This window comes from Peromyscus eremicus, chromosome 4, assembly GCF_949786415.1.
Source record: "Peromyscus eremicus chromosome 4, PerEre_H2_v1, whole genome shotgun sequence".
In the NCBI taxonomy this organism is placed as follows: domain Eukaryota; kingdom Metazoa; phylum Chordata; class Mammalia; order Rodentia; family Cricetidae; genus Peromyscus; species Peromyscus eremicus.
Window position 1 is genome coordinate 11,796,523 of NC_081419.1, and position 13,727 is coordinate 11,810,249.

Sequence of the window (13,727 nt, forward strand, 5' to 3'; positions counted from 1 at the left end):
CTTCCGAATCAATTATTTTAGGTCATTAAGAGGAAGTTTAATTTGGCTGACAAACACCCCTACTGTGGTGACCTCAAATATCACCAGTAAATGCCTGATGGTCACAAATTCGTACCATGAGCTGTTGAGCATGGTGTTAAACAGAACCACATGTGCCCAGATCCCAACTGGGATTTGCCTAGGCCAAGGGAACCTCTCTTCAATCATCACTGCCATCGAAACATTCCCATCAGGCTACACCCCAGAAGTCCCCAGGCCCATGGGGCTGACCTCAGTTAAAAGTGAATCTAAGTGAATGACAATTTAGGAAAGTTAATCACTGTAAAACAAAGAGGATGAAAAGTGAGGTAAAGATTGCCTTGTGTAGATGAGTTCCTTAATTCTTTAAAGAATTTCTATTCCAGTCATGAAATACAGGTAGTTACTTCCATTTGATTTGCACCTATCATGTGATGGACACAGGAATCAATGTGGCTGTGATTGTGTACACATTTCCTCACTTGCTCCTCATTAAAAATGTCTGTGAAGTGAGGAACCTACTCACACAAGGGATGAATGTGAGCCTTAAAGAGTCACCTTAACACGACCAGAAGCTCTTTTAAAGTGGTAATCGGGAGGCTGAACTATGTGCACATTAGTAGATCCAAACTTCACCTATTATTTGTTTTCAAGAGGCATCTCCAAGGAGGCCAGGATTAAGAGCATTTTGCACACAGGGGATGGACTGTGAAATGACTCATACCTTTCCTCTGTTAACCTGATTCCTATTTTAAACAAGAACCTGGTTAAAAGGAATCTTGTCCTAGGGGAAAAGAAAGTTGAACTCAGGGCCTACAGGGCTCTTTCCACTCTGTTACAGGGCTCCTGCAGCATACTTCTTATCTTCATCTGCCAAGAATTTGACTCATTTAAGCATCTCTTGGTAAGGGTTTATTAACTCACAGAGTTTCCTCTGAAGTCAGTTTTAATGTTGCTGAATAGGCCTTATCTATAATGGCAGTCTAAGGGATGAAAAGAAAACTGGAAAACAAAAGCATTATCACCAGTGCCCAACAACTGCTCAGTTTCTCTAGTAGGACTGATGGTCAACCACACAAATTAGACTGAGAATGGCTGGATGGCAGGAGATGCTCACCTCTGCCAGAAGCACTTGATTACATAAAATACCACTAAGGCTTTAAATTGTTTTCTATGAACTGATCTCAACATAGGCCAAGTGATATAGTAAAGGCAGAATGCCACTGTGAGGAAGAGAGAGTTTCCGGGGGAATCCCACCGACAGAACCAGACCTCCTTTGAGGCCCTGGGTAAACAAAATTTGCATGCTTGTGTTCTGAATTTCTTATTTGATGATGATGTTGACGGTATGTTAAGGAAAGTTGGTCAATGCCAAACCACTGTGTAATTACTTCTTTCTTTACAAATAAACCAATCTCTAGGATTTCAATCATCTAAGCTTTGCCTCTTACATTTATACAGTCCAACTATGAACACCTGATCCAATGCTTACAACAAGCTCTTCATGTGACAAGGCTTTGAAATGCCATTGCATTTCTACAGATGAGACAAGGAGCTTTGGAGAGACAAGGAAGTGGGTCCCATTACTCTGGAAATAGAGCTTGTCTAAGGAGGTTGCTAGACTGTCTCAGTGAGTCCTGTGATTTCCTTTCCCAGGACACCCAGAGTGAAGCTCTGAGACGGAAAAGGTCGGCCTAAGTGTGGGGCAGGGCCAGGTCTAGCACACACAGCCTTGTGGGACATGGCCCAGGGGAGCTGCTGTGGGTGGGCAGACCCATTTTTGCAGAGAATCATTTTACCCACAGCCTGGCTCTTCCCTCTGCAAAGTGGCTATTTGTACTTTGCAGAAAGGCTGAGCCATGTGCCCAAGGGAAAGGAGATACAGTCCTCAGTGTGTGATAACCCAAAGACTTGGAAAGTTCTAGCCTTTGCCTAACCCTCTCCCTCTCCTGCTCAAGTTCTCCCTATGAACCTGCAACTGTATTTACCAAGTGAGATTTTTTTTCATGCAAACATTGCTTTCTTATTGTCCCAGCAATCAATTCCCAATGGAATTTCTCTATGATTGTGAGGATACACACAAGCCACCATTTATATTTGAATAGGATTATGGCTCATAGTTTTATAAACTATACTGTGCCTCTGTATACATGCAGAATTTTGTGAAGCAGCAGAATGTTTCAATGGTTAATAAACACCCACCTTTACTCAGTACTGAATGGTTTAAAAATAAGTAAAATAAATAAATAAATAAATAAATAAATAAATAAATAAATAAATAAATACAAACAAAAGATTAAAGACTTGCTATCCCAGGAGAAACACAGAAAACTAGGTAAAATACTGCCAACTTAAACAGCAGACATTCAGGCTTTTTGTAATGTGGAATAACCCAAAATACCTATTATTTCCCCAGTCTATAAGAGAATCTTAATGATTTTGTGTCAAAGCCCAGAGGGAACCAAGACCTCCACTACAGGCACAGACTATGTGGCCTCCCCATTCCAGACACCAAGATGAGTTTAGAGCTGACAGTTTGATTCTGTCCTCAGAATGTTACCTTGGTACATTTGCAGGAAGAACTAGGCTCCTAGGGCCCCATGGCCAAGCCATCCTAGAGAAACAACAATGGACAGAGAAAAGATTCCTGGAAGCCTGGCTGTTCTGAGCATCCATCATATGCCTCTAGTGGTAGCTAGTAAGGAAAGCTGGCCAGGCAGATGCAGCTTGGTCCTGGATCTCATGTTCCCCACCCCCATTGCCTGTAACTATCACTGAGGACATCATCTACATTTATAACTTCAAACCTGGTGAAGAATGGATATCTGATGCATAAAAGCACTTGAAGATAGAGAGGAACTGAGGTATGGTGGCTCATGACTATGATTCCAGCAGTTGAGAGGCTGTGGCAGGAGGACTGCTTCAAAATAGTAAAATAAAGTAAAAAAAACACCAACAATAACAGCCAGAGAGGAGAGGACGACACTGAGTAACAGTGGTGTCCAATCCTCCAAGCAAGGCATCACTGCAAAAGCCTCAACTGTAGACCAGGAGCAAAGGAAACCATTCAGAAGCATGGGTTGGGGACGCTAACACATCTGAATTTTATACACAGGGTTTTGGTGTGTAATTTCCTTAAGAATTACCTTGATCTTTACAAAAATCAATTTATTAACAGTGTGAAGCAGTTTCCAAGCATTTTATATGGAAGGACTGTTTCTAATGGCCTACAAGGAGAAGGCCTGACCATGTCCCTTCCCTATTTACACTCTTCAATGACTCTCCATTGCCCTATAAAGTTCAGACTCTATAATGCAGCTTACAAGGCCCTGGATGAATGGCCTCCCCCTTTAGGCTCCTGACATGGAACTCCTCATGGGGCCTGGGAAGTCCTGTTCTCCATTTCTAGGCACTGCATATGTTGTGCCCTGTGTTCCTGGCTTTCCTGATCTACTGATTGGGCTTTAGTCAATGCATCTCTTTATCTGAGAAGTGTGGCCTTCAGCCCTCCAGGCTAGGGTTGTGCCTCTTACCACAGCCGATGTCAACCTAAATTCATCCATTAATTTCTACCTGTCTGCATCTGTTCCAGGAAAACCTCCAAGAAGGTAGAGACTAGGCATGGCTACTATGAGATACGGAACCTGGAGCATAATAGCCTCTCAACACCTTACTGTGGAAAGGGCCATGCACTGTGTCACTGCTACAGGCCAGACAATGGGACACGCTGGACACCTACAGGACTCAGAGCTTTCTCCTAGATGAAGACAGTAAGATCCAGAGAGGTGAAGCATCACAAATGCCACATTCACTGGGAGCTCAAGAAATCCAGCACTTACATGGAACCATAATACACTGCCAGAACTTTTTGAGGAAAAAACAAAAACAAACATTAACAGTTAAATGCAAGGATGTGGTCAGGCAGGGGTCTGGAAGGATACTGACTGAATCTTACAAAGTGTTATTCCCAATCCTGAGACAGTGCAAACCAGGGGATATCAGGCAGGTGCAAGCCAATTTTGCTAAGGCTGTTTCTCTGGGGAACCTAAGAGTTCCTATATCATTATTTCAAAGCCACCAGCTTAGCAATATAAATGACTTTAAGGGCACTGAACAAAGAGAAGCAGCCATGGCTACTGACTCTATGGAGCGCTTTATGTGCTGGGCACTACACTGTCTCACCAGATCTTTCAAATGATTCCATCCAGGGGACTCAGCCCTCCTCCTCAGTTTGCAGGTGAGAAAACAAGAGGCTCATCAGTTGATATCCTCTCCGAAGGTCACCTGAGCAGGAAGTAGGAAAGCCAGACTCCAGGACCCACATTCGAAACATCCTGCCTCTGCATACAGACAACAGGGTCCCAATTACAGAATAGTCTGAACCTCTCTTCAGAAACATGACATTGTTATGACATTCCTTCCACCTTCCTGATCATCCTACCAACAAGAGTGTGACGTAAAACACCTTCTAGATGTGCCTCCTCCCCATGTCGCTCTAAGGTGTGCACAGAGCACTGTTTTGAAGCATGTGAGGAAACTCTTCATTTACAAATAGGAGAAGCACCATCTACAAGAGATGACCTGGCACCTGCTACCAGATATGGCACAGAAAAGGGACTGAATAAATGTGTCTTGAACTAAATTGAGATCAGTTGAATGAAAGGAAATAGTCAGTGAGTAATCTGGCCATGTTTTGGGATTTCCTAGCTGCCAACTAACATGATCATTCTCTCCAAGAAGCAGTTAGGCCTATGCCAATACCCTCGGCTATTCTGCTCATTTGCCACGAGCCTCCAATTGCTTAAATGACAGAAAGAATATCAAGAGGCAGAAGGAAGGAGAGGAAAGAAGAACATCTACAAACTTGTCACTTTGGAAGAAAAGTGGACTCTTTATAGTGACAAGGTTACCACTTAGCAAACAGCAATGGCATCTTGCTCGAACTTGAAGACTAGAAGTAGGTCTTTCCTCAAAATAACCTTCCTTCCCATGAGAATACTAGGTTATAATTTATGTTTCTTTTTGTGCACAAATTTGAGTGTCATAAAAATGGTTAAAAAGTCTTCCTATGGTAGCTTTTTCTAAACTTTTATGAACATCTGCCACATTCATTTGAAGTTTAAAAAATCCTGGCACATATGCAAAGGCATAATAAGGTGCCTATAGCTTTCAAGAAAAAATAACAAGCCAGTCAAAAATAAGCCTTTTGCTGAATTGCCAGTAAGAAAACTAGTGTAGTGAGGAGCTGGGCCTCCCCAGCCCCTTCCTTACAGAGCTCCTCGGCCACCAGTTCACACTCACTAGGCATCGGAGACCTACAGGAAAATCTCAGAACAGAGCTGCAACACTGAAGGCCATATCAGAGGCACATGAGGCCCAGCAAGCAAGCACAGGAGGGCCCTGAGCCTGAACTGAAGTTCAGGAGACACAGAAAAAGAATTTCAACATTTGGTGGTGGTGGTGGGGGGGGGGGGGAGGGGACAACACCCACAGGAAACATTTTTGTTGTTATTGTTCAGAAAACTACCCTGAGGCTGGAACAACTTGCGTTTTTGTTTTTCTTTTAGTACTGACCACACCAAGAGTTCAGCACAGCAGGGCCACTGCTTCTGAACCTTCTCACCCAAAACCCTTGAAAGGCTGGACAGACAAGATTTGCACCTGTTCACCGAAGCGCTTCAAATTTCAGCATATGCTGCACTGCATGCTTTACTAGAGAAAAGGGCTTGTTCTGTATTACTTAAAGTCAAATAAGGTAAAAAAAAAAAATATTTTTTAAACCTCCCTTTTGAGTGTACGCAAGCATGTGTTCAATCATTTTCCACCTTATTCTTCTGAGATAGGGTCTCTGTAACAAAAAGATAGGCTGCAGACCAGCAAGCCCCCATGACCTTCAGGTCTCTGCATCCAATAGAGCTGGGGTTATACATAGGTGACAGTGGCCTGCCACTGCTTCTGAACCCTTGAAAGGCTGGACAGACAACCAATTATGAACCATGATGGCACTGAGTGACTTGCAAACAGTGATGCCTGCTGGAGGGCTTTAAAATATGCCCTGTTACGGCTCCCCAAGCACTGACTTTACCCTTCTCTGAAAGCTGTGGCTCAGACAGTCACCCACCGGCACCCTACTAAAGAAGCTATGGACACCAAAGAAGACGATGCTGTCTTTGCTTCCATGGGATTCATGCTCAGAGGACACACTGGGACATGCAAACAAACAGCTATTGTGTAGAGTGAGAGATTCCACAAATGAAAGATGAACAAGATAGAACACTTCCTGGAAGAGTCAGAGAAGGGCAGGGCTACCTATGGGGATGTATAGGATCTATTTGGTCCAAGCACTGGCTCATATGTGTTCTTACAGTGATGGGGCAGAAGGCTTGGCAGTGTGGAGAAGCCATGGGGAGCCTGGGGGCAATGCAGAATGAGAATGGAAGGTGTTCTGTAGTGACCACACCTGGCAACCCATACCATGAGGGGACTAAGGACTGGCCCCTATTCTCATACCTCCAAGACTGAGCACAATGCTTAGACCACACAAGGCCCTCATTTTGCTATCAAATCAGTGAATTGGGCTTTGTAAGAATCCAAGAAAGCCTAGGAAAAGAGCCAAGGAAGACAGTGGGAAGGGAACGAGATTAGAGACACTTTATATAGAGACTTCTGAGTAATTATTGAGAATGCTTGGTGTGCCCCAACTCTGGGGCATCTGCAGGCAGTACCTTTCAAGGGTCCGGGAACATCAGAAAGGAATTGGGTGCTCAGAATGTTTATCTGCATGTTCATGCCCACACTGGCATGTAAATAATAAACTGTTGGGGAAAGAAATTCAACGGGTATTTGAATTTGGACCTGAAATCCAGAGAGAGAGAGAGAGAGAGAGAGAGAGAGAGAGAGAGAGAGAGAGAGAGAGAGAGAGAGGCAGAGCAGTGGTCATAACCACAGAGCAGCTTCGCTGACTTTGACTCAGCACTGAAAAGAAAGCCTAAAGCAAGACTGCTGGAGAGCATGTGAAGAAAGAAAAGAAGCCAAGGCCAGATACGGTGGAGAATGCTGAAGGTACTAGGACACAAGGAGGTCTGGGAAAGCCTGGGATGGAGCAGACTGGAAGGCATGAGGGAACTAAGGACACCGATAGACCCAAAAGTCTTTAGTGCTTTAAACTATAAAGCAGTTGGTATGCAAGGTCCATTAGAAAGGATTTATTTTTAATTTTTTTTGTATAGGAGCTTTGAATAGATCCCCATACTTAACAAAGGTAAAACACACAAGCAATTTCTTCAGTCTGATCTAAATACATCATCCAAGATAGTCCATAAACTGTGTACTGTATGTGCTTAGGGCTGGGTGATGACAGGGAGGGACTGTTAACAGAATGTAGGAGCCACATGGCCGTCCTGTCAAATTAGAAATTTGAGCAGATTTCTGTGGTCTATTTTGATCAAGATTCTCAATGTCAAACAAACAGGTTTTTCGATAACCAACTCATTTCATTTTCGTAAGCACAATAGCAGAGCGTGCAACAGTTAGTGGCGAAGCAGGTGGTCCTCGCTGATGTGAAATGAAAGGAGCAGAAGAGAAGTAGCACTTCCTTTAAGACATACTAAGCACCATGGCAGGCGCGGCTGGAGATTTCCCCTCAGAGCCCATACTGTGCCACACTGGCGAGCTGACCAGCCCCACCCTGCTTTGGGCAGTGCAAGTGTCTGTCCTTTCCAAAGGAAGGAAAGCCTGGAGGGCATGCACAAAAGCATAGGAAATTCATTGAAAGCACTGCTGTCTGACTGGTACAGGCACACTGAGAGCAATCTGGCAGCAGACTCATAGCTTTGACCAACCATTTCTGCTTTAGGGATTCTGAACTAAGGAAATAATACAGATTAAAAAATGCAGATAAAGCCTTTATGCATAAAGATGTTTGCTGAAGTGCTATTTATAACAGTGAAATAAAAATCATCTAGCAACCTAAGTGCTCAACAGCAGGAAAGTGGTTAAGTTATAGGAATGACAGGGAACAAATAGAAAACTGCTGTTACTGAGGGTAGACAAAAAGGCAGGAACTCTCACACCACAACTCTGACAGGTAAAGAAATAACATTATATGAAATATATATCTACAGGATAAAGACTAAATGGAAGAATAATAAAATGTTAACAGTAGTCCATTCTGGAATAATGGCAAAGTGGGTAATTTTGATTTTTTTCTTTGCAACTTCTAGAGATCATTTGTATCACATTCCCTACCATGAAAATGTAACATTGTTACAGTGATTCAGAATGAATGTCATTATGAAAAACAAAGCTTTCCCTTCCCTTATCCAAACACAAATGGAACCTTTCCTCCTATCTTCCTATCCTCCCTCTCATTCACCCAGGAAAAACCCACCATTTCCAATCACAGCAGAAAAGCCCAGAATTCAGGAGTCAGTTGGAAGGGTCTAGGTTGATGGATGGAGTCTGTGCATCGGGAAGGACAGGGGGATGCGCGTGAGCAGTTGTATCAGCTGCTTCTGTGCGTAGAGCTGCACATACTGAGATCCCATTTTTCTGCTACACAAAGTGAAACTGAAGCCCACATCAAGGACTGGGGAGGACAGAGCCCACTTACCTCCATTAGACTGAAATGGACTCCTATGAGGTAGGGCATGGGAGCACTGCAAAGAGAAACAGACACACAGCTGCTTTAATGTCTGTTGCTTCCGACAGAAAATTACAGATGGCTCACTATTTAGAGAAAAGCTGTTTTAATAAACGTATGCACAGTTACACTTCCTTTCACAACAAAAATCTTAATGTGACATTTTGTTTCCAAGCCTAGAAACGTCAAAGAATTTAAAAATGCAGGCAGCACTGGAACGGCACGGCTAGCAGGAAGAGCATCAACCTTGGTGTCAGCTACCACCCCAAACAGTAGTTAGGCAGCCTCCTGGCCTCAGTCACCTTATCTTTATAATGGGATTCTTGGCTCAACCCTAACTACTGCTACTAGACAGAGATAAACACACATAGTACAGAGGTCCTGATACTAATGGAACTCAACGATCATAATGGAAAAAAAGTGAAGGTTGCATAGAGAGCACAATAGCTTTCAAAGAATCACCCTACAGCTATGTTCCACAATGAAGACATATGGCCTGATGTTTGGGGATGTTCAGCAAGCTTCTGCATGCCACACCACACACGCAGCTGGGCTACTGCACAACAGAGGCCACCACTATCTGCTTCCTTTGCAGAGCAGAAACAAGTCCAGAGGTTCTAAAAATCTGGGTATTCTGTAGTAGCTGGCCCTTCCTTCATTTTCAGGAGGGAGGGAGGGAGAGAGAGAGACGAGAGAGAGAGATAGAGATAGATAGATAGATAGAGATAGAGATAGAGATAGAGATAGAGAGAGAGAGAGAGAGAGAGAGAGAGAGAGAGAGAGAGTACGTATACTCATTTATATTTCCCTCTGGTGATGATAGTGGTTATATGAAGTCACCTTTCTAGCTCACAAAATAACCCCTATTCTACAAAGGAGAAAATTGACCAAAAGAGGTGAAACCACTTATCTAATGCCACACAGCCAAGCAAGCAATAAGCCTGGGCTGACTGTGACTTTGTCAAACCAGGTTGCTGAACACACCTTGTCTTCCTTGGGAAGAGGGAGGGCAGGAAGCAGGGAGAACAGAAATGATTGGCAACTTTCTTGGCTGTCTTTCCATGTATGTCATACATCCCACAACACCATTAGGGGCTAGTTTTCAATGAAATTAGAGGCAAAACACTTGGCTTGGACTAGGCTGTCCAGGTACTTTCCTCAGGACCACTGTGGGAGTCACAGTGGAGGGACAAGGATTTACACAGTGGGTGTAGACCTGGGGAAACAATGAGTCAGGGTGACTACAAACCAGGAGCTCATACTACAGCTGGAAATAGGAGGGGAGGCAACTAAGGCCTTAGATATTAGATGCAAGCTTAAAAACCATTCAAACATTCAAAAAAGAAGAAAGGTTTCAATTCCCTCATTACAATTCAACAAATAAAACTCTTCAAGCAAAAACCATCCTTTGGAATACAAAATGTCCTTACTACAGATCTCAGCAGTCATATATCTCAGAAGCCTGGAAGACAGACTCAAATATTAGCTGCACAGTCTGAGAACTATTCTTCTAGAAGACTTTGTATTTGATAATAGCCAAAGAAAGAACTGTATAAACAAACTACAGTGGAGAGAAACAGAGTTGCCTTTTCTTCTAGCATCTTCTTCTATTTTTCCCCCTTCAAGGTACCTGCGGGGCACATGCAGCTTCTCTTTGCTTCCAGAGGCAAAGAAATGCCCTGTGATATTTTTGCCCCGAAACTATAAGCCATTAGCTGCCAGCCCCACAGATGCTCCAGCTTCCCAGTGTGCCTGGTTTTGCTGCCTGAGCTTTCTCCAGTGTACACCAAAATGAATGTGTTTCTAATTAAGTAGCTTCAGAAACACGACAGCCTCAATGTCAAAAATACAAAGTCTGAACCTCGGCAGGAAGTCTTAAGACTGCAAATGTCTCATCTAGTGGAGCCTTGCCTAATGTAATGAAAGGAAGCAGGAAGAGTGCAAAATTCCAGAAAAAAAAAGGGGGGGGGGCCACTCATTAATGTGTCCAGAGCACAGCCTGACACAGGGAGAGAAGCACAAGCCTACAATATTGAATTAAATCTTATTGACTTCCCAGGTCTTACATTTAAGCACATAACTGACCAGTGACTATGTGTTTCAAATAGAATTTCAGAACCCAAATCCCAACGAGTGAATTAGCAAACAGAAAGAGGGTCAAACAACTGTGAGAAAAGGGTGAAAATAATCCCAACAGCCAAAGCCCTTGGTGTAACTTAACCACAGACTGTTCTCTAAAGAGGAAACATTCTCTAGAAACTGAAATGTGTAGGTTTTAATGCCATGCTACTTTAGTGTATATGACAGCCTGACAGAGATGGGGGAAGCCTTATGAAGGTGACTTAGAGATGCTAGAAGGGACAGAGTAGGTCTCACTCTTTGACACTGCTAGATAGGCTTTGAGTAATTACAGCGTATTCTAGAAAAGCAGCTTCGTAGCCAAGTACTGTTAGGCCTGCACAGTCTGTATTTAGACAACATTTAAAGCACACGCATTCTGAATCTGCGCAGCCCTGTGCTTTGCGGGAAAGCGAATCTGGACAAATAGCTTCATCTATTTTTTGTCTATTGTTATCATTTGCTTCCAACACCTCAAATGCTTCCCAGAATCTATATTTTTTTGGCTCTGCAAATATGTAATTACAAATTCTAAGTGGGGGCAGGGGAAGAAAGAAAAAGGAAGCCGCCTCCTTAACATCCCAACGTAGCAAGTACATAAGTGGGTAATTCTAGGTATGTTCTGAATGTAATTTCTATTCTCTATGTAACTCAATTATTGCAGCTACTTATACATTTTCTTGGAGACCTTTTTCTTTGCCTTTTTACTATAAGAGGTAACTTTAGGAGGGAACCATCTATCCATGGTTAGACCATCTAACACAACTACTCTTATTTTTGGCTCATCCTTTCTAATATTAACCTAAACTAATGGTTTCATATCTTTGAAATTAATTTTTTTACACTAACATTTTCCGTATCGCTCTATAACTGTTGTGATATTATTTTAAAGGCTGCATAATATTCTACTTAGTGGGGTGGACCATAATTTATGGAATCTAATTCCTGGAATTAGACAATAAGTTGTTTCAAATTTTTCAATATTATTAGAAACATTATAATGAAAGCAAACAACTAACTTGAATTCCCAGACAGAGATTACTAATCAAAGGGCTGGACTGATTTTCATTTACCTTTTGCTATATCCAAGCCAGGTGTTTCCAAAAACATGGAGCTCTTTCAAGATTAATGCAAGGAGACATTTCATAAGGTGTCCAGCATGGAGCAGCACTGGTGGACACTCAGTAAGTGACTGTGAAGACCAAAGGGGTTCTCTCCAGACCCATGGTGGCCGGCACTCCTGTATTGCCTTTTCTCTCTCTCAGACAATGGTTTCTCTCCTTCCTTCCTTCCTTCCTTCCTTCCTTCCTTCCTTCCTTCCTTCCTTCCTTCCTTCCTTCCTTCCTTCCCTCTCTCCACCCGACCCCCATTGTTTGTGATAGTCTCACTGTATAGCTCAGGCTGGCCACAAACTCATGGCAATCCTTCTGTCTCAGCCACCTGAGTACTGGGATACTGCAGGCCATTATGCCCAGCTCAGACAATGTTTTCCTGTTCATCCTAGGTCCTGATGGACAGCTGGCAGGCCACCAGTGAGTGGATATTCCTGTCTCCTCTACACAGCCACACTGTGGGCACACATTCTTGGCACCTGTGCACTCCACTAGTCCACAGAATTTCAAGTCACTTTCTCGCAGAGGCCCTTCCTTTTTTTTTTCCCCCAATATAATGGAGGAATTGGTGATTTGTTGCTTTCTAACCACTTAGAATGGCACATTTAAATGCTACTTTCTCACTCCTAGGCATACATTAAAAGGAAAAATATGGCAAAATAAACTTGGTGACCTATTCCTAGAAATGTCACATCGGGAGGCCTACTTATCTGAGTAATTTTCTTTATCCAGGTCATCAGTGCCCATGAGTCCACCATGAGGGGCAACCTCCTGGCTTGTTTGCTGCCATTTTAGAACACATGGATACAAATGTTCTTGCCTCACTAATGGCAACTGTACCCAGCTTCTATGCAACATTCACAGGTCTTCAGATTCCAAGACAGATCTCAGTGCCATTTTGAAGATTGTTTAAATGGTAATTAATACAACACACTCAAAACCAACAACACCCATAATTAAATTAAAGCAATTGTAATATTAGCAGTTATGACCAAGTTCGTGCATAGGTGGGCATGACAACTGTATCACAACTGCTGTGTGGCTGACAGAGGACTGTGGAATGCCATTGTTCATCTCTGAATAGCAGAACAAGGTACATCTACACTGGCCCTTTGTTCTCTGGGAATTACTGCACTACCTGACTTTCTCAGTTATATTCTGGGGGAGTGCAGCCTACTCTACTCTTTCTTCTTTCTTTCCTTCATTTCTGGTGCTAAGGCAATGACAATATAATGACCTTTACCTGACAGGTATCTTTATTTTGAATCCTAAGGGGGAAAGGAACTGATATTATTGAGTGACTATAAGCCAGCCACTTTCATGCATTGCATACACAATTCTCAAGGCAACTCTGCAAAACAGTGCTATTATCCTCATTCTTGGTAAGGAAACACTCTGAAAGGTGGAACAACTTGCCAAGGTCACACAGCTGGGAAGCTCAAACCAGGATGTGCTCATGGTGTCATGCTGGGGCCTTCTCCATACTGAGGCCTTCAAGGCATAAGTACCCAAGAGGCTCTCCAACTGCCCTGGTATGGACTCAGGCCTGGGACAGACAGCATAGTTCATCTAGGCACATCCTACCTCCCAGAACAGGCATGCACATAGACTGTAGACTTATTAATCGTCCTGCTATCCCATTCATTATTACTGTACTTTCACAATTTGTTTAATTCCTTTCCCCAGATAACCAGAACCCTTTTAATTATGTTCCCCTGAGGTGAGCTGCTACTAATTGGAAATGAGGCAGGTGAAATAAAGGAACACTGGCTGCTCAAACACATAACACACAGCTCCCTAGACAATGGGAGAGGGGTGGCTGCCTAGACATCAGGAAG

At 43.1% G+C, this 13,727-nt stretch overlaps 1 protein-coding gene across 6 annotated transcripts in view; it reads right to left on the reverse strand.

Moving 5' to 3' along the window:
- The window catches only part of Dennd1a (DENN domain containing 1A), a 502,935-nt gene that overhangs the window by 183,982 nt on the left and 305,226 nt on the right, over window positions 1–13,727 (reverse strand). For all 6 annotated transcript variants that reach the window (XM_059260209.1, XM_059260211.1, XM_059260210.1 and 3 more), the window contains one exon: window positions 8,630–8,675. In XM_059260209.1, coding sequence (XP_059116192.1) covers window positions 8,630–8,675 — 46 coding nt within the window. The remainder of the gene's footprint in view (window positions 1–8,629; window positions 8,676–13,727) is intronic.